The sequence below is a fragment of the Pezoporus occidentalis genome, unplaced genomic scaffold (assembly GCF_034315485.1).
Source record: "Pezoporus occidentalis ecotype Australia unplaced genomic scaffold, CSIRO_AGI_Poc_V1 ctg341, whole genome shotgun sequence".
NCBI classification, from domain to species: domain Eukaryota; kingdom Metazoa; phylum Chordata; class Aves; order Psittaciformes; family Psittacidae; genus Pezoporus; species Pezoporus occidentalis.
In genome coordinates this window covers 1-19,170 of record NW_026915387.1, presented here as the reverse complement: position 1 = coordinate 19,170, position 19,170 = coordinate 1, and the positions used below count along the sequence as shown (strand labels likewise).

The following is a 19,170-nucleotide window of genomic DNA, read 5'->3' as shown; positions in this document are numbered from 1 at the left end:
CACCGGGTGCCCCCTGCTCTGCTCCCAGAGGCATGGGGTGTCAGTGAGTATGGCTAGGGGGAACTGGGCCCCTACTCGGTGCTGGAGCAGGGGCTGGAGCCTCCAGGCAGGCGGTGGGGGCTCCGGGGGATGTCAGCCAGGGCACAGCTCTGCTCCCCTGGGGTGGGTGAGGAGCAGGGCTGGAGCCCTCCAGCCTCTGGGGACAGAGGGGGGTTGCTGGGGATGGTGCTGGGGACACCGATGGCTGCAGCGCACAGCATCCATGGGGCACGCAGCCACATGGGATGGAGACACAGGGACATGTGGGGACCAAGACCCACCTCTGTGGCCACGTTGCTCTCCCGCAGCCCCACCAGCCTCTTGAGGAACTGGACGTTGCTGTTACTGATGCCTGTGGGGTCACAGAGGGCGCTCAGCCATGGGCAGGACCAGCACATCCCCATCCCACTCCGTCCGTGGTCCCCTCATCTGTCCCAGTGCCACCCACAGACTGGGTCCCCATGGCTGGATGCTGGAGAGGGGCTCTTCATCAGAGGCTGTAGCGATAGGACAAGGGGTGACGGGTTCAAACTGAAACAGGGGAAGTTCAGGTTGGATACAAGGCAGAAGCTCTTCCCTGTGAGGGTGCTGAGGCACTGGCACAGGGTGCCCAGAGAAGCTGTGGCTGCCCCATCCCTGGCAGTGCTCAAGGCCCAGGGGCTTGGAGCAAACTGCTCTATGGAAGGGGTCCCTGCCCGTGGCAGGGGTTGGAGCTGGATGTGCTCTAAGCTCCCTTCCAACCCACCCCGTGACTCCCGGCCCTGCTGCCGTTGCCAATGCAGCGGGTGCCCGAGACCAGCACCATCACCCTGCGCCGCCGCGGTCTCCTCACCGAGCCCGGGGATGGAGCGGGCCCAGTGTGGGGCTCACAGCCCCCTCCCCATGGGGGACACAGGGATGTGCCCATGCCCGGTACCTCCCGTGGCCCCGGCTGGGTCTGAGGGGGGGTTCTGGGGTCCGGGTCCCCCATCTCCTGCACCCCCCTCTTGTCCCAGCTGTGTCCCCATTGCCTCCATCCCCATTGCCCCCATTCTGTCCCCATTGCCCCCATCCCCATTGCCCCCACTCTGTCCCCATTGCCTCCATCCCCATTGCCCCCACTCTGTCCCCATTGCCTCCATCCCCATTGCCTCCATCCTCATTGCCCCCACTCTGTCCCCATTGCCTCCATCCCCATTGCCCCCACTCTGTCCCCATTGCCTCCATCCCCATTGCCCCCACTCTGTCCCCATTGCCTCCATCCCCATTGCCCCCACTCTGTCCCCATTGCCTCCATCTCCATTGCCCCCACTCTGTCCCCATTGCCTCCATCCCCAGGGTCCCCCCCCTCCCCTCAGCCCCATGTCTTGCCCCCACCTTCCTCTTTCCCCCCCCGCTCCTCCCCACTGTCCTGCAGCCCGTGCCCCCCTTCCCTTCCCTTCCCCCGGCTCCCCCGCAGGACGCTGTACCTTTAAGAGCCCCTCCATGTGTCTGTTTACAGCCCTCGCACTCCTTCCGGGTTTCTTCGTCCCGCCCCCTCCTCCTCCAATTGGCTCCAAGCTCTCCTCATCCGTCACTGCGGAGAACGCTTCCTATTGGCTGTGAGGCGGGGAGCGCCATGGCCTTGGACGGGACCATTGCGGGGCGGGGGGTGTCCGGTTGGCTCCGCTGGGCTCGGCTCGGCGCCCATCGGCCGGGATGGACCTGGGGCCGCTGCGGAAGAGCTACCGGGGGGACGAGGAGGTGGGGACGGGGCGGGGAGGACACGAACGGGGCGGGGGGGGCGATGGGTCCCTGGTCCGGCTGTGACCTGGGGCCGCCGTGCCCCCCCCCGGGCTGGCCCGAAGCCTGCAGTGCCCCACACACGTGCTGGTGGTGACAGTGGGAATGGGGTGCACCCCCCCCCCCCCGTGCTCATTGTGCCCCTCTATTGGGGTTACCCCCCCCCCCCACCCGTGCTCATTGTGCCCCTCTATTGGGGTGACCCCCCCCCGGGTTCCCCCCCTTACCACGGAGCTGGGGTCACCCCATCCCCTGCATGGATCACCCGGGGTTGGGGGGGGCCGTGCCCTTGTCTCTGCTGTGCCCCCCCCCTTCACCGTGTCCCCGGTGTCCCCAGGCCTTCGAGGAGCAGAACTTGGTCTCCCGTGACCCCATCCAGCAGTTCCGAGCGTGGTTCGAGGAGGCCGTGAGCTGCCCGGACATCGGGGAGGCCAATGCCATGTGCTTGGCAACCTGCACCAGGTGAGGATGGGGAGGGGGATATGGGGCGGGGGGAACGACACGGAGCTTCCCATTGGGATCTGGACGGGTTGGAGAGGTGAGAGCCTCAAGGGGAGCATCATGGTCATGGAGGGAGGGGATCGTCCCCGTGCATCAAGGATGCGAGGCCATGGGGATGCTGCGGGGGCTGGAGCAGCTCTGCTCTGGAGCCAGGCTGAGAGAGCTGGGCTGGGGCAGCCTGGACAAGAGAAGGCTCCTGAAGGGGAGACCTGAGAGCAGCTCCAGTGCCTGAAGGGGCTGCAGGAAAGCTGGAGAGGGGCTTGGGACAAGGGATGTAGGGACAGGCCGAAGAGAATGGCTTTAACCTGCCAGAGGGGAGACTGAGATGAGCTCTTAGGTGAGGAGCAGGGCTGGAGCCCCCCAGCCTGTGAGGACAGAGCGGGGTTGCTGGGAATGATGCTGGGGACACCCATGGCTGCAGTGCACAGCATCCATGGGGCATGGAGCCACATGGGATGGGTAGAAGCTCTTCCCTGTGAGGGTGCTGAGGCGCTGGCACAGGGTGCCCAGAGAAGCTGTGGCTGCCCCATCCCTGGCAGTGTTCAAGGCCAGGTTGGACACAGGGGCTTGGAGCAAGCTGCTCCAGTGGAAGGTGTCCCTGCTCATGGTAGGGGTTGGAGCTGGATGGGCTTTAAGGTCCCTTCCAACCCAACCCATCCCATGGTGTTTCTATGATCCCCTCTGCAGGGACGGGAAGCCCTCGGCCCGCATGGTGCTGCTGAAGGGCTTCGGGGAGGATGGTTTCCGCTTCTTCACCAACCACGAGAGCCGCAAGGGGAAGGAGCTGGTGAGGCTGCAGCTATGGGGGATCCAAGGCAGGGGAACACCGGGGCTGTGGCTCTCAGAGAGGTGAAGCAGCCCCAAGGTTGGGTCCTGCACCGCACACCTGTGGGGTTCCTCTGGTCGCTCACGTCTTCTCCCCATCGCATCCCAGGATATGAATCCCTTCGCCTCCCTGGTCTTCTACTGGGAGCCCCTCAACCGGCAGGTGAGTTGTGTTCCCCCGGGGATATGGGGAGCAGAGGGAGCACCCATAGGTCAGGCCCTTGGCACGTGGGCGCTCCGCATTTGGGGTGGGAGTTTGGGGCTCCCACTTGGATGAGGAGGATGAGAAGTGATGGGGGAGTGCCCATTATTGGGGTGGTTGGGGCAGTTCCTCCCATGGGGTCTCTGTGGCCCCATTGATGGGGTGACGGTGCCCGGCACAGGTCCGCATCGAGGGCTCGGTGAAGCGGCTGCCGGAGGAGGAATCGGAGCGGTACTTCCATTCCCGCCCCAGGAGCAGCCAGATCGGGGCTGTGGTGAGCCGGCAGAGCACCGTCATTCCAGACAGGGAGGTGAGCAGCCACCCCGCTCCCCACGGAACGGCCCCGGCAGCTCCGGTGCTTCCCTCCCGCTCACCCGCTTCCCCTGCAGTACCTAAGGAAGAGGAACGCGGAGCTGGAGGAGCGGTACCGGGACGTGCCGGTGCCGAAGCCGCCGTACTGGTGAGTGCTGCTGCGGGGTGCTGCGGCACGGGGCTGCTGCCCGCCGGCCCCCACTGAGCCCCGTGGTCCTGTGCCAGGGGGGGTTACATCCTGCACCCGGACGTGGTGGAGTTCTGGCAGGGGCAGACCAACCGCCTGCACGACCGCATCGTCTTCCGGCGGCTGCGGGACGGCTCCGAGCCCCTGGGTGCCATGAGCCACCGCGGCGAGGGCCCGTGGGTCTTCGAGCGCTTCTCGCCCTGATGCCACCGCTGTCCCCTGGCCATTGGGAGCGTTGTCCGTGCTTATCCCTTGGGAATGGGGTCGGAAGCTGCCCTGCTCCGCGCCCAGCGCTTTGGGGGTGATGCTGTGTGGGACTCTGCTCCAGCCCCATTGACCGGCTCCTTCCCCACCCGCTCCTGCTGAACTCATCATGTTCATGGTTGTGGATGGACCAAGACAGACCTCAATGATCCCCAACCCCGACACCACTGGTTAGAGCCCTGCGAGTGTGCAAGAACTGATTTAATTGTGCAATAACTTATTGAATCGTGGCATTAATGCCACCCATGCTCGTGGCTGTGCGTTGCCACCACCGCACCCCATCTCCCTGTAACCAGGGGACCCCATCCTGGGGGTTCCTCTCCCTGTTCCCCCCCCCTTGCTTGGCCAAGCTTGGACATAATAAATCCCAATCATTGCAGCTCTGCGTGCTGGCTCTGGTTAATATTTACCCACATGGGGCCAGGCTGCGCTCTCCAGAGCCGGTGCAGCCGGGGGGATCCCGGCCCCATGGGGTGCTGCAGCCCTGGGTCCCCTGGGTCAGGTCCCCCATCACATTCGCCTTCCCTGGCTCTATCTTTGCTCTCCCGATCACTGGCTCTCGGGACAGGATTGTGCCCCATGGATTCGGATGCCATTGGGGTGGGTGGCAGTGAGAGGGGACAGTGGGGACGGCGGAAGGGAGATGGGGTCTCCCACCCATCCCGGCGCTGGGAGCCCAGATACCACGGGGATGGGCGCAGCTGAGCCTGCGGGCACCGAATCCACGCTGACACCTCCCTGCTCTCCCTCCCTTCCGTGTGGGGCAGGATCCCAGATGCAATGGGGACAAAGAGCAGGCTGTGAGCTGGGGCAGAGCAAACAGAGCGAACCTGGGGGGAGTTGGACTCCGGCACTTGGCACCATCCGGCTTTTGTCATAGCTGGGAAGTGGCTGCTGCTGTTGACTTCGGGCTCGGCCGCACCCAGCACCATGGGGACGGGCACCCAGGGGTGGCAGCACCAGGGACGGGCACCCCCGTGTCCCCCCCTTCTGCAGGGTCAGGGCTTCCCGGTGGTGGCACCTTCGGCTCTGCCAGGCTGGGGCTGGGAGTCCCCTGAGCTCTCCCCCCCAACCAAGGGGGCTTTGCTTCCACCCCCCATTAACAGCAGTTAAATACCAGCTTCCGACGACCCCAACAGCCCCGGCCTGGCTCTGGGTGCTTCCAGGACCAGGAAGTGGTTCCTGGGTGTGAGCAGGAATCTGGCTCCTCCTGGGAAGCCCGGAGTCCCTCATAGAGGCAGCTCAGGGGGCACTTTCCCCATGGGGTTGCTCCCTCTGTGTTGTTTTGGGGGTGATCCTGGCAAGGACATGGCTCTGCATCACTGGCTCTGCCCTTGGCCACGCAGCCCCTTGGGTTTGGGGATGAGACAGGGGGGTCCCCATGGACCCCCCTTGCAGGAGTGATGGGTAGGAGGGGATCGGGAATGGGATCGGAGCCGTGGTAGAACTGGGTGTGCAATGACTCCGATGCTCCATGGCAAGCAACCAGGGTGAGCATCCTCATCCCAGTACGAACCAGTCAGTGCTCGGGGGTCTCCTCCAGTCCAGGAGCCTGGCTCTGATTCCCAGTTCTCCCTCTGGCTGCGATTACCCAGGGTCTTTGCTTCTCCCTTCAACCAACGCCACTCATTTCCCCTTCCGAATCCCCATGGGCCGGCATTGCCGGGAGGCGACGATGATCCGGGTCACTTCTCCTCCTGCTCGCCGCCGGTGCGGAGGTTGGGATGCTCGGCCAGCGTCGCCCTCACTTTCTTCTTCTCCTTGAAGCGCCCCGAGTTGGAGACCTTGACGTGTTTGCCCTTGCTGCTCTTGTCCACCAGCTTCTCCAGCCGCGCCGCCAACCCGGGCGGCCCCTCCGGGCCCGGCCCTTCCTGGCTGGCACCGGCACCGGTGCCGGCACCCAGGCTGTCGGGGCTCTCGTACAGCACCGTGGGTGCCGCTTGCCGCTTGCGCAGGAACGTCAGCTTCCACCAGCCGTGGCTCTCGGCCATCGCCGCTGCGCCCTGGGATGGAGAGAGGGGATGGAATCCTTCCCCGGGTGTCCCTTGGCATTCCCAAGCCAAGGAGTGGGATGGGTGAGGGATATGGGGGGGCTGATTTGGGCCCTGTTCGCCAAAGGTGGTTCTTCCGCTGGCTGTGCTCATAGGGGACATAGGGCAGGAGGTGCCGGGAGGGATGCTCCTGGGATTTGGGCATTGCCAAGCTCCAGGGACTCGATCCACTGGGAGCTGCTGGATCAGCCACAGGAGTGGATGCCCAGTGAGCAAACAGCAACTGGGAAGCAGGTGGGAGCTGTGGAGGTGCTGGGGTCCCTGCCATGGGTCCCTGCCCCATGCCCAGCCCTGCTGCAGAGGCCCCGGCTGCATCCCGGAAGGCTCTGGCAATCCAGGAAGGCTCCAGTGCCAAGTGTGGCTCCAGGGCAGGGACCAGGGAAGGCGGCTCCCGAGCACAGGATCCAAACGGGATCCCCTGCAGCAAAGGGATTCCCAGCGCCTCATCCCTGTCCTGGGGGCCAGCACGGCTCCATGACCCCACAGCACTCAGCTCCTCCCGGACGGTGCCTTTGGCATCGCCTTCAGGTGCCGGGATAAGGGGACAAGGACACCAAGACTGCGACCACCACCCCAGGTGGACACCGGTGCCCTCGGGGGGGCTCGTGGGCTGTGTCCCGTCCCCCTCAGCTCCATGCCCCGTCCTGCCAGGACCGGGTGGGATCTGTCCCCAAACCACGCGCTGAGGATTCCCACCTCCCGCTCCCCACCACGGACACCCCATTCCCTGGTACCTGCGCCTCCCGGTGTCCGCTGCAGCCGCCCGGCTCCGGGGGTGCCGGGATGGCTCCGGTTGGGATCTGTACCTGCCGCTGCCCCGTTGGCTGCCGGTCAAGGTGAACCCGCGACCAAACCCCTCCTGCGTGAGCAAACAGCGGGGCCGGGCCAGGGCTGAATATTCATGACCCGGGGAGGGTGGGGGGAAACCCGGGGCTGAGCCCCGGCCCCGGTGGCTCCCGGCGCTGCCCGTGGTACCGGTTACCCCTGCCCCGAGGGCCGGTGTGAGGCGGGCACACGGAGCGCTGCGGGCAGCCGGGGGTTAAGGGCATGAGGCGGCAGCGGGCTCGGTGGGATCAGCCGAAACCAGCGGCTGCCAGACCGGTTCCTGCCTCCTCCCGCTGCCCCGCGGGCACATCCCATAGGGACGCACGCAGGGAGCCCGTGGGCATCCTGGGGTGGCTGCTCCCGGTGGGAACAGCACCAAGAGCATCCCTGAGGGATGTGGGATCTGCGTCGGGTCCTCCCCCCTTTGCCGCAAAGGGATCTCCCAAGGGATGCAGGATCCCCTGAGTGGTGGCTGGGGATCCTCGAGGGATCTGGGATCTGCTCTGGGTCCCTCTGTGCAAAGGCATCCCCAAGGGACCCAGGATCCCATGAAGGGCACCTGGGGATCCCGGAGGGATCTGGGGCACCCTCTGGGGGGATCTGGGGATCCCTATAGGACCTGTGGACCTGCTTGGGTGCCTCTGTGCTGCGGCACCCAGAGGTCTCTGCGGGATCTGGGATCTGCTTTGGGTCATCCCCTGGGGATCCTCAAGGGACCCAGGATCCCCCGAGGAGCAGGTGGGGACCCCATGGGGATCCCGGCTCTGTGCTGGGGTCCCTGAGGGATCCGGGATCTGCGCTGGGGGCACCCGGGGATCCCCATGGGATCTGCCCCGGGATCAACCAGAGGGATGCTCCGCACTGCGCACGCGCGCAGGGCCCGCTGCCTCCCTGCCCTTCCGATTGGTCAGCGCCGCCTCCTCCCCCGCCCGATCCCAGCCAATCGGAGCTAGGGCGAGTGGCACTGTCGCTATGCCGCTTCCCTTCTGATTGGTCCAACGGGGCGGGGTCCTTTAGACGGAGCGCGTTTTGATTGGATGAAATGCACGGCCCCGTGGCTGGGGATTGGCTGAGGCGAGCAGTGAAGTAGGGGGACGCGGAACTGGAGCGGTGGCATCATGCAGGTAGGGACCGGGACCGGGATGGGGATGGGGACGGGGACGGGGACGGGGACGGGGACGGGGACGGGGACCGGGACCGGGACCGGGACCGGGACAAGGATGGGGATCGGGGCCGGGACCGAGATCGGGATCGGGATCGGGGCCGGGATCGGGATCGGGATGGGGATGGGGATCGGGACCAGGATCGGGGCCGGGATCGGGATCGGGATCGAGATCGGGACCGGGATCGGGATCGGGGCCGGGATCGGGATCGGGGCCGGGATCGGGATCGGGACCGGGACCGGGACCGGGACCGGGATCGGGACCGGGACCGGGATCGGGATCGGGACTGGGATCCCGACCGAGATCGGGATCGGGACCAGGATCGGGATCGGGATCGGGACTGGGGCCGGGGACAGGGACGGGGCAGAAGGGAAGGGGCCCTGGTCCATCCCCGTCCCTGCTCCATCCGCCGCCTCTCACCCCCCCCCCCCGCAGGTCTCTCCCCAGGACTACCAGAACGTGCCCATCGACATCCAGACCGGGAAGCTGCTGGGTACGGGCACCCCCACAGGGTGGGATGGGGTCGGGGGGGTCCGGTCACTCGTGTCCTCGGTGCCGTGCTGGGTTGATCCCCCCCTTTCCCCTCCAGCCCTTCCCGGAGCTTGGGATGGAGCTGGGGCTTTACCCCTGTGTTGGGGGGAGCCTCGGGGGGGGGGGGGGGGGGGGGGTGACCCCGTCGGGTTGAGCCCCCCCCCCAGTGCCCCTGTCCATGCTGACCCCTGCACCACAGACTGGCTGGTGGACAGGAGGCACTGCAACCTGAAATGGCAGAGCCAGGTCCTGGCCATCCGCGAGAAGATCAACGCGGCCATCCAGGACATGCCGGAGAACCAGGAGATAAAGCAGCTCCTGGATGGGGCCTGTGAGTGCAGCCTGGGGCTGGGGGGGACATGGACACCCCCGTGACAGAGACCCCAGTGACCGCATCCCTCCCTCCATCGCAGACCTGCACTACTTCCACTGCCTGCGCATCGTGGAGATCCTCAAGGGCACTGAGGCTTCCACCAAGAACCTCTTTGGGCGCTACTCGTCGCAGCGCATGAAGGTGAGCGTGGACCACGGGGGCCTGGGGTGACGGGCTGGTGTTCGCTCATCCTCACCTTCTCCTTCCTCCTCAGGACTGGCAGGAGATCGTGTCCCTCTATGAGAAGGAGAACACCTACCTGGGTGAGGCAGCTCCGGAGGGAGCCCTTTGGAGGGGGGCCCTTTAAGTCTCCAAACCGGGATGAAGATGGGGTGCACAGGGGAATTGGTGCAGGATGCGCTGGGCTGCCAAGTCCCATGCATGGCTTGGGGAAAGCAGCCGAGGTGTCTGCAGCACCCTGAGGACCTCCTGGGTGTCTGGCCCTGCCTCTCAGCCCCTGTTTCCCCCCACCTCCGCCGTGCAGCCGAGCTCGCCAGCCTCCTGGTGCGCAGCATCAGCTACGAGATCCCGTCGCTGCGGAAGCAGATCAGCCGGTGCCAGCAGGCGCAGCAGGACTTTGTGCGCCGCGAGGAGGAATGCCAGCTGGGAGCAGCGGAGCTGCGGGAGCGCTTCTGCTCCTCCTGCAAGCAGTACGGCATCACCGTGAGTGACCCCGCTGCTGCGCCCCAGTGCCGGCACCGGGCTCCTCAGGGCGTCCCCGTGGAGCTGAGGGTGACCCCACAATCATAGAATAGTTAGGGTTGGAAAGGACCTGAAGATCATCCAGTTCCAACCTCCCTGCCATGGGCAGGGACACCTCACACTAAACCATGGCACCCAAGGCTCTGTCCAACCTGGCCTTGAACACTGCCAGGGATGGAGCATTCACAGCCTCCCTGGGCAACCCATTCCAGTGCCTCAGCACCCTCACAGGAAAGAATTTCCTCCTTATATCCAGCCTAAATGCTCCGCCTCGTGCAAGGAGAGGGGGAAGGCAGCACAGGGAGGCTTGGGCTGCTCTGTCCCCAGGGTGACAACGTGCGCCAGGAGCTGCTGGCCTTGGTGAAGGACCTGCCATCGCTGCTGTCTGAGGTCGGGGCCGGAGCCAGCGCCCTCGCTGAGGCCATCGAGCTCTACCAGGCCTGTGTGGAGTTCGTGTGCGAGAGGTGGGTTTGGGGGGTGCAGGGAACCCCCCCTCCCCATCCCCATCATGTCCCCTCCCCATGGGGCTCACCCTGAGGGACCCCGATGGGGTTTTGGGGGTGCCGGGCACTGATGTCCCCATGGGGGCTGCCAGCCCTGCAGAGGTGGTGCTGCCCCTGCTGCGGTTCGTGGGGAGCAGAGGCAACACCACCGTGTACGAGTGGAGGACGGGGCTGCGGCCGCTGCGCGTGGAGCGGCCGGAGCTGCAGGAGGAGCCGGAGCAGCCCAAGGAGGACTCGGTGAGTCCTCGGTGGGGCTTGAAGGGGGGGGAGCCTCATCCGGCTCTGGCCCCGTTGGGGTCTCAGGGACTCTCTTGTCCTTCTCCCCATAGATCGACTGGGGAGACTTCACGCTGGAGCCGGCTGCGGTGGGTGATGGTGCCGCTGGCAATGGGGGAGCCCAGAGCGAGGGGATCGACTGGGGGATCACCGTAGAGCCCGGTCCTCAGGTGTGATTTGTGATCCTCGGGTCTGGCCCTTCTCCAGGGCTGGGCTGGGGACCTTGGGGTGTCCCCGGCACCCCTACCTCACACGGTGCCTGTCCTTCTGCAGCAGGATGATGGCATTGACTGGGGAGATGGGGAGAGCCAGGAGGTGCAGATCACGGGGCTGGAGGCTGGCACCGAGGGTGAGCGCGGCTGCAAAGGGACATGGAGGGTCCAAATCACAGGATCCCAGAGTGGTTTGGGTTGAAGGGACCTTAAAGCTCACCCAGTTCCAAGCCCTGCCACAGGCAGGGACCCCTTCCACTGGAGCAGCTTGCTCCAAGCCCCTGTGTCCAGCCTGGCCTTGAACACTGCCAGGGCTGGGGCAGCCACACCTTCTTTGGGCACCCTGTGCCAGCGCCTCAGCACCCTCACAGGGAAGAGCTTCTGCCTTGTATCCAACCTGAACTTCCCCTGTTTCAGTTTAAACCCATCACCCCTTGTCCTGCTGCTGCCCCACCGCCTTCACTCCCCATGCAGGCCCCTGACCCCACTAAACAGTGCCATGGGGGTGATGCTATATGGGCCAAGCTGGGGTGTGGGTGTCTGAGCCATGGAGCAACCTCCCCTGCTGCTTCCCTGCTCATCCCCAGTGCCCGAGGGAGTTGCCTGCGGCTCCGATGCCCTGACGCTGCTGGAACACACTGAGACCCGGAGCCAGTTCATTGATGAGCTCATGGAGGTGAGGACGCTGCAGGAGCTGGGTAAGGGGCACCACGATGCCATAGTGGAGTGTTCTTCCCCCCCCAACCCCTGTCCCCGCAGCTGGAGCTGTTCCTGTCCCAGCGCCTGGAGGAGATGGAGGAAGAGGCCGACATCGTGGCCATGACCCAGTTCCAACTGGCCCCCGCTGTGCTCCAAGGCCAAACCAGCGCCCATGTGAGCTTGCTGCTGGCCACCACGCGGGCTCTGCTGGGCCAGCTCTGCACCCGCAGCATGCAGCACCTCTTCATGATCCTCGCCTCGCCCAGGTCCTCAATGGGGCCGTAGGGATTGGGGCCATAGGGCTCTGCGGGAGGCGTCCCATGGTGGGGCCGGGGTTGATGGGGTCCTGGCTGTCCCCTGCAGGTACGTGGACCGTGTCAGTGAGCTGCTGCGGCAGAAGCTGAAGCAGGCGGAGCTGCTGCTGGCCAAGAAGGAGCTGATGGGCCAGAAGAGGCGGGAGGCACTGGCGGAGCAGGGGGCACTGGAGCCCAAGCTGGACCAGCTGATGGAGAGGACCAAGGAGCTGCAGAAGCTGGTGAAGGAGGGAGGGAAGGAGACCCCACAGGGCCCCCCCTTTGTCCCCCACAGCCGTTCATCGCTCTCTGCCTCTTGTCTTGCAGATCGAAGCCGACGTCTCCAAGCGCTACAATGGGCGCCCAGTGAACCTCATGGGCATCTCCCTGTGAGAGAGGGGCAGAGGGGGTCCTGCTCCCCAAACTGCCCCCCCTCCAGTCACAGCCTTGGGATGCTGGTAATGCGTCTATGGCCTCATTGAGGAGGTGAATGTTGTTGAATAAAGCCAAAACCCTTTTCCCACCCGTTGCTCTGCACTATAGGTGGGGAAAGCAGCCCCTCAGTCCCCTGGGTTTGGGTCTCGGTGGGGTTTGGGCTCTAGGGATGTGTGTGGGACATGGGGGGACCCACAGGATAAGGCTGGACCCCTCCAAGAGCAGCTCCTGGGCGGGGGGAGGCCTGCTGCATCCAGTGATGTCACTCACTTTCCACACCCCTCCTGACACTCCATTGGTCCCCGTGCTTCTCTTGTCCCGCTCCCTCCAACTATACAGTTGCCCATTGGTCGGGCTCTGCTGTAGGGCTGGACCACCCCATAGGGCGGGAGCAAGATGTGAGCATCCCTCCCTGCATCCCTCCATCTCTCTTTGCATCCCTCCTTGCATCCCTTTGTCCCTCCATCCACCCCTGCATCCTTTCCTGCTTCCCTCCATCCCTGTTTGTTTCTCTTTGTCCCTCCATCCACCCCGCATCCTTTCCCGCATCCCTCCATCCCTGTTTGCATCCCTTTGTCCCTCCATCCACCCTGCATCCTTTCCCGCATCCCTCCATCCCTGTTTGCATCCCTTTGTCCCTCCATCCACCCCTCCATCCTTTCCTGCATCCCTCCATCCCTGTTTGCATCCCTTTGTCCTTCCATCCCCCTTGCCCCCTCTCAGCCAATTTTTGAGGTGCAGAACCTGGGTCCAAGGTCTCCAAGGACCAGCTCCTCCCACCCCCCTGACCCCCCCCCATCCCGACTCCTCCTGGGCTCTCACAGCCATGGGGTCAGCATGGCCATGGGGCTCCATGGGGCTGGCAGGGTGCTGTGGGGTGGCCAGCAGGGATGTGGGGTGCCCCCCGGTGTGCCGGAGCCCCCCGTTATCCCTGTGTCACTTGTGGGAGCCTTTGTGCTCCTCCTCTTTGTTCTCTGCTCCCTCTCTGGGTGCTGCCCGGGGTGGGGATGGGGTACCCGGGGTGTTGGGGACCGGGGAGGGGGTTCCCTCGCTCCCCAGTTCCGCCTGCAGGTGGCGCTGCAGGACAGAGAATACGCAGTCCCCCGTAGGGGCGGGGCTAAGATGGGTTGGGCGTGGTCACGCGCCATATAAGGAGTGGGCCCGGCAAGGGGGGTGTGGCTATGCAAATGAGGCATCCGCTCCTGCAAGGGAGCATCGAGCGGCGGCTGTGGGAGGGAGCGGGGATGGAGCCGGGACAGAGCCGGGATGGAGCCGGGACAGAGCCGGGATGGAGCCGGGACGGAGCCGGGATGGAGCCGGGATGGAGGCTCCGTTATCCCATGCCAGCAACCCCCGCTGTGGGCGTGCAGCCTTGGAAGTGTCAGCGAGGGGAGATCGCTTGGAGGGCTGCAGGACCCCAGACAAACGTTCACACATTCAGCTTCTTCCCTGACAGTGAGAGGTGATTCCCTAGCTTGGGAACGGGGCTGACTGGGAACAGGAGCAGGGATATGGGAATGATTCAGGACCCCCCATGTGTCTCCAAGACAACCGCTGCCTCTCCGGCGCAACCTCAGCTCCCAGCCCCTCGCCATCCCGAGCGGCAGAGGGGGAAGCTGCCACCAGGCAGAGCAGACGGTGCTGCAGGGGTGAGGGATGGACAGAGCCACCCTGCCTGGGTACCCCCCCATGGGCCTGTGCTGCTGCTCACCCCCAAAGCCCGCCCTGAGACCAAAAGGGCTCTGTTTAACGCAGGTCTCTCACTGGAGTCCGGACACCGCTTTCTTCCTGCTATTGGAAAACAGGCACTGGGGGGTGCAGAAAGCCCCATACGGGCTCCTGCTTAGCAGGCAGATCCCTCATCTGAGGGGCAGGGGTACCACAGCATCTCCACACAGCCGGGGACCTCCGAGCCCGCGGCAGGACTCGCACACAGAGCTCATGGGTGCGTCCAGGTTCTTGCAGGGAGCAGATGGAGGCTTCCCTCCTCTCCCACCTCCCCAGCACAGAGAACCCCTGCCTGGCTGCAGGGGCAAGGAGGTGCTGGGTGTCAGAGAGGAGCATCACGTTCTGCCCACAGAGAGGAGGGTGAGCGAGGCAGGAGCACCATGGGGTGCCCACACTGCCAGGGGGACCCAGCAACAGCTCCACTGGCACCTCCCAGCCAGCATCCTCGAAGGCAGAGTGGAGCAGTGCGTCCTGTCCCTCCATCCAGCCCTCACCGATGCTGGCACCGATGCGCTCCTGCCCCTGAAATCCCTGGGGCTCCATTCCAGGACTGAAAAGGAGCCTTCAAGGGGAGGTGGGTACGGCCAAACAAGGAAATGAAAAGGCAGGCATGCAGGAAACGGAGCCAGAGCCTGTATCATTACCTGGGATGTTTTGCATTTCAGATGGGCTTCTCAGAAAATTACTGCTTCCACAGCGGCTTCCTCTGGACCCGAGGCAGTGCAGGACCAGTATAAAAACCATCGCAGCTCTTGACTCTCTCATCCGCTCCACTCAGCTTCTTCTCCTTCAGCAGCAAGTGAGTTGGAAGCTCTGAACTGCACCAGGGCTGCCTGTCCTGGGAATGGAAGTGGGGAGAAGGTTTGGTGTGGAGAGGGGCTGGGTTTGGGCTGAGGGGACTCTTGGGCTGTTGCCTTGGAAAGAACTCCCCTGGGGCTGGTTCTTGGTGATGGAAAGGCTGCTCCTGCTGCTTCCAGAGCAGGTCGTTCCTCCCCGGGGCTCTCAGCTGATGGAGGCTGTGCTAGCGCAGGGCTGGGAGCTGCTTCTTGGGGCAGAGGGAAGGGGAGAGAAGGGCTTGTGCAGAGAGAGGCTGGGACTGAGCTGAGGCGGCTGCTGGGCTTGGAGGTGGTCAGCGTGTGCTGGGCCAGGAGGTGCCTTGGCTTGCCCAGGCTTGGGTGCAGAGCTGCTGCTGCCGTGTCCCATCCTCTGCTTGCCCCTGCCCTGTGTCCAGGTGAAGCTCCAGCATCCAGACATGTCCTGCTGCAACCCGTGCGTGCCCTGCCAGCCCTGCGGCCCGACCCCGCTGGCCAACAGCTGCAATGAGTGCTGTGTCAGGCAGTGCCAGAGCTCCACCGTCGTCATTGAGCCTTCCCCCGTGGTGGTGACCCTGCCCGGCCCCATCCTCAGCTCCTTCCCTCAGAACACCGTTGTGGGCTCCTCGACCTCCGCCGCCGTTGGCAGCATCCTCAGCTGTGAGGGAGTGCCCATCAACTCCGGGGGCTTCGACCTCTCCTGCATCACCAACCGCTACTGCTGCAGACCCTGCTAAAGCTGCTGCAGATGCCCCACTGAAGGACACCAGGAACCCAGGAGATGGTAATGGACTGAGCACGGACCTCCCGGCCATTGCTCTCAGAGGCACCGAGCATCCACGGCTCCACCTGCAAACGAAGGCAGAAAGAGGCATGCCTGGGCAATCTGGAAATGTGGCCCTTTGTAACTTGCCTGTTCTCTCCCTCTTCTTCCTCTCTCCTTTTCCTCTGTTGTCTTCTGCTCCCTGGGCTCTAATGACCTGCTAAGCCCCATCAGAGGAGGGACCTGCTGCCCCTCTTCCTCTCAGGAGGGCAGACACCTGGTGCACACTCCAGCCTGGCCAAGGCACACAGACTCCAAGGTCCCCTGGTGTTCCCTGCACCATGGCCCCGCTCAGGGGAGCTCCTTTCCCTCTTTCAACTCATTAAAGTTCTGCTGCATCCCAGCCTTGGCTTCTGTGTGGTCCTTCTGTCTCTGGATGCAATCCCCAGCTGCCAGAGAGAGCAGCATCGCTCTGGGGAGATCTTGCAGGCACAAAGGAGAGGCATGAGCGTTCCCAGAGGGAGGGAAGGGTGAGACAAGGGCGCCGGGCTCTGTTCAAGGCACTGAGGAAGATGTCCCTGGCTCCTATAGGGCCAGCAACCATCAACTTGCTCCTTTCCCGCACACAAATGCCCTCCTCAGCCTTTGGGAAAGGGATGGGGAGAGTCTTGTCTTCCAGCCCCATTGCTCACCACACATCTCCCATCCTTTGCCTTCTCCAAACCTCAGCCCAAAAGGTGGATCTAAACACTGAGGGCTGCCTGGGATCCCACACCTCTGCCCCAGGGAGCCTGCTTGTGAGCTGCCAGGCTCAAGGGGAGCCATGCACCTACATAGGCAGGTAGGAACCTAGGTAGGCAGCTCGGAACCTACAGGCACTCCAGAGCTGGATTGGCAGTGCTCAGGCAGCACAGAACCCTCACAAGCCATCCCCAGCAAGGCAAAAGGCTCCTTGGTGAACTGCTGTGGCCTCCCAATGCACAAAGAGTCCAGAATGGATTTCTCTGGGAAGGAGCTGAGGATGGGGCTGGGCATCAGCACAGGGGAAGGCTCAATGACAACCATCCAGCGCTGGCACTGCCTGACACAGGGCTCACTGGAGCTGGTGGGCAGCAGGGCTCTCTGCAATGGGCACAGCAGGATGTGTCCCTGGGGAGAGGGTGGGTGAAAGCAGGGCATGGGGTTGGATGAGGAGCAGCCTGTCAATCTGCAATGCAAGGTACCCACTGTGTGAGGAGGCAGGGGCTATACAGCAAAGCTCATGTAATTCCTTGCCTTCGGATCTCAAGGACCCTGCCAAGAGCATCCAGGCCCAAGAAGGCTTCTGTCTAGTCCAGAGCTCAGAACCCGCTTCATGGAATCCTCAGCATCCCTTCATACCAGACCTTTTCTCCATCCCCACTTCCATTACAGGCAGCCCCACGCCTCAGCACAGCACTGAGCTGGGATGTTCATTCATCCTCCACATCCTGGAGGAAGAGGCCACAGCTTCCAGCTCTCCTGTTCCACAAGGAGCCAAGTAGATGAGTTAAGAACGGTCCCGATCCTGCACTGCTCCAGGCCTAGAGAAACCCTTTGTGGAAGCAATGATGTCCTGGAAGGCTCATCCAAAACCCGCCAGCTAATGGCATGGCCTGTGTTTGAGATTCCTGCCCTATTATCTTTGAATTCCCATGTTTAGACCATGATCGCTCCCCCCTGGATATTTGCTTCGAGGGCTGATGAGAATTCCAGGCTTATGTCATCGCTGTCATAACGTGGGTCCAAAGTGCTGCAGGGCTCCCTTGCAGGCTGGAGGCATTGTTGTGGGGCACTCCTATGGGGTTGTTTTCAGCCCAGTTGGCAGGGAAAGCCAAGCTCCTTCCAGCCCTGCAGTCCTTGACCAGCCATCCTCCCATGTATGAGGATAGGTTGGATGGAGTCAGCCAGCGTGGTCCATAGTGTGGGATAATAAAGGGGGATGCAGTAACCAAACCCACAAGCTTGATAGACCAGGGATAACGATAACCAAGCCGAAAAGTCTCCCATAGCAAATCGATGAGCCCTGAAGAAAATACAGGCAGAGCTTTGGCGAAAGGCCACGTGGACTTTGCAACCGATAAGAAGGGGAAAATGGGATGGACGTAAGGATTTGGGAAGCTCAAGGAGAGCCTATGGGACTAACAACCAAATATCCTTTGCTGCTGCCCTGCTTCTCTTTATTTGGCTAAGGATAGGAACGTTAATAGGACCAAAGGCTTGGTGCTTTGCCCTGGCATTGATGCCCTCTCTAACGGCAGGGATGAGGGAATATAGCCCCCTCTTCCCATCGGGAACTGATGTGTGGTGTTGTTCTACAGCCTCCCGCTGCCCTTGTTCCCCCTTTCGTGAGCTGTTTCATGAGCTGCACTAATGAACCCCCTTGGCTTCGTGTTGGGTCTGTGGAACCCTGGTGTCAGAGGAGAGTGAGGTAAGAGGGAGCCATGCCCTGGGGCAGGGAGTCCCTGGGTGCCAGGGTGTGCGGAAGGCTTGGGGTAAGGAGTGGCTGTCACCTGCAGCGTTGCATTGGAGCAGGCTGCATCCCTGCCACTGAGAGGGGGGTGCCCAGTGAAAACCAGCAGGTTTCAGCACTGTACCGGGGCTTGAGCTGTGCCTATCAAGCCGGGCATGGGGTGGCCCCACAGCTCCCTCGAGTCTGCTTGGACCTCCTGCTTCTTCACAGACCTCTTTGCCCTGGACTGTCCTCCTGTCCTTCCCTGCATCTGCTCTCATCCCTTCCCTCCTCAGCCTGCTCTTCATCTGTCTGTTTCTGTCCTTTCCTCCCTGTCTCTCTGTATGATGCTGACATCCTCTGGGAACTCTTCTTGTCATCTCTGATAGCTCCTGACTGCTTCTGGTCCAAAGAACCCATCTGACCTGCTGCTTTTAGCTTTTGCCTTAAAAAAAGAAGTGGTTTCTTGTTTGGTTTCTTTGCAAACAGGCTCAGATACACAACCATGATCTGGTGTATTCACAGGCAGTGGGGACTCCACTTCAGGACTGGGACTGGTACTAACCCGTGAGCTACCTCAGCCCTGCATGTCTAGCTCTGAAGGACTGTGTGAGGTCCCATCTACCTGTGCCTCTGTGTGCTAGCCATGGACCCTAGACGAGGTGATGGAATGGAGGAGAAGGCAGAAATGAAGCTGTCCCCAGATATTAGTGCCACCCTTTGGAGCCATCCTCTTCTTGAATGTGCTCCAGGGCCAGCGCTCCAGGCCCATCTGGGAAGAGATACAGCAAAGCTTCAAGAACGGATGGCCAATTCCTGTGCAGGAGTCAGGGATGTCTTCCTCAGCTCCAAGGCACACAGCACAAGAGGTAACCCAGTGCAGCCAGTCCTGCCCTCTCTTCCTCTGGGAATGAGGAAAAGTCATCTTTTGCAACCAACATAAATCGTCTCCAGGAAGCCACCTTTTCCCCTGAGCAGAGTGGAAGAGTTCCCATGGAAGAAAGGAGGACTCGGAGACCCAGGCTTGGATGCAGCACAACTTTAATGAGGGTAAAGAAGAAAAGGAGGTGGCTGCCAGGAAGCACCAGGGGCAGCCACCAAGGGGCGGTGCAGCTCCTGCAGGGTGTCCGTCTGCCTGTCCCTCACTGGGAGGGAGGGAGGGAGGCCAAGAGGTCCCCACGGGGCTGGTGCGGGAGGTGGAGACAGGAAAGGAATGGAGAGGAGAGTGGGAGAAGGAAACAGC

General features: G+C 63.1%; 4 protein-coding genes across 4 annotated transcripts; 3 read left to right on the top strand and 1 right to left on the bottom strand.

Annotated features, from left to right (window-relative positions):
• Window positions 1-1,620: 1,620 nt before the first annotated feature.
• Window positions 1,621-4,470, top strand: PNPO (pyridoxamine 5'-phosphate oxidase). Its single transcript, XM_062629736.1, has 7 exons — window positions 1,621-1,761; window positions 2,138-2,262; window positions 2,989-3,088; window positions 3,236-3,289; window positions 3,510-3,638; window positions 3,718-3,788; window positions 3,866-4,470. Exons 1-7 carry the CDS (start codon window positions 1,717-1,719, stop codon window positions 4,029-4,031), a joined length of 690 nt encoding a protein of 229 aa, XP_062485720.1. The 5' UTR covers window positions 1,621-1,716; the 3' UTR covers window positions 4,032-4,470.
• A 272-nt stretch (window positions 4,471-4,742) lies between these two features.
• On the bottom strand, window positions 4,743-7,035 carry PRR15L (proline rich 15 like). The gene is made up of 2 exons (XM_062629735.1): window positions 6,877-7,035; window positions 4,743-6,094 (listed from the first exon to the last, which is right to left on the bottom strand). The coding sequence occupies exon 2, from the start codon at window positions 6,080-6,082 to the stop codon at window positions 5,777-5,779; it is 306 nt and encodes a 101-aa protein (XP_062485719.1). The 5' UTR covers window positions 6,083-6,094; window positions 6,877-7,035; the 3' UTR covers window positions 4,743-5,776.
• Window positions 7,036-8,058: 1,023 nt separating this feature from the next.
• On the top strand, window positions 8,059-12,242 carry CDK5RAP3 (CDK5 regulatory subunit associated protein 3). Its single transcript, XM_062629732.1, has 14 exons — window positions 8,059-8,091; window positions 8,566-8,623; window positions 8,861-8,992; window positions 9,075-9,175; window positions 9,249-9,297; window positions 9,519-9,697; window positions 10,064-10,200; window positions 10,332-10,476; window positions 10,569-10,685; window positions 10,789-10,864; window positions 11,315-11,403; window positions 11,487-11,692; window positions 11,790-11,961; window positions 12,047-12,242. The coding sequence occupies exons 1-14, from the start codon at window positions 8,086-8,088 to the stop codon at window positions 12,110-12,112; spliced, it is 1,533 nt and encodes a 510-aa protein (XP_062485716.1). The 5' UTR covers window positions 8,059-8,085; the 3' UTR covers window positions 12,113-12,242.
• Window positions 12,243-14,429: 2,187 nt separating this feature from the next.
• Window positions 14,430-15,524, top strand: LOC134169300 (feather keratin Cos1-1/Cos1-3/Cos2-1-like). Its single transcript, XM_062629734.1, has 2 exons — window positions 14,430-14,681; window positions 15,114-15,524. Exons 1-2 carry the CDS (start codon window positions 14,493-14,495, stop codon window positions 15,429-15,431), a joined length of 507 nt encoding a protein of 168 aa, XP_062485718.1. The 5' UTR covers window positions 14,430-14,492; the 3' UTR covers window positions 15,432-15,524.
• Window positions 15,525-19,170: the final 3,646 nt, after the last annotated feature.

Coding starts and splice junctions, on each gene's coding strand:
- PNPO (XM_062629736.1), top strand. CDS start 1,717: ATGGACCTGGGGCCGCTGCGGAAGAGCTACCGGGGGGACGAGGAG. Junction 3,089..3,235: donor GCCGCAAGGGGAAGGAGCTG/GTGAGGCTGCAG, acceptor ATCGCATCCCAG/GATATGAATCCCTTCGCCTC. Junction 3,789..3,865: donor GTGCCGAAGCCGCCGTACTG/GTGAGTGCTGCT, acceptor GTCCTGTGCCAG/GGGGGGTTACATCCTGCACC.
- PRR15L (XM_062629735.1), bottom strand. CDS start 6,082: ATGGCCGAGAGCCACGGCTGGTGGAAGCTGACGTTCCTGCGCAAGCGG.
- CDK5RAP3 (XM_062629732.1), top strand. Junction 11,404..11,486: donor TCATTGATGAGCTCATGGAG/GTGAGGACGCTG, acceptor CTGTCCCCGCAG/CTGGAGCTGTTCCTGTCCCA. Junction 11,962..12,046: donor CCAAGGAGCTGCAGAAGCTG/GTGAAGGAGGGA, acceptor CTTGTCTTGCAG/ATCGAAGCCGACGTCTCCAA.
- LOC134169300 (XM_062629734.1), top strand. CDS start 14,493: ATGCAGGAAACGGAGCCAGAGCCTGTATCATTACCTGGGATGTTTTGC. Junction 14,682..15,113: donor TTCTTCTCCTTCAGCAGCAA/GTGAGTTGGAAG, acceptor CCCTGTGTCCAG/GTGAAGCTCCAGCATCCAGA.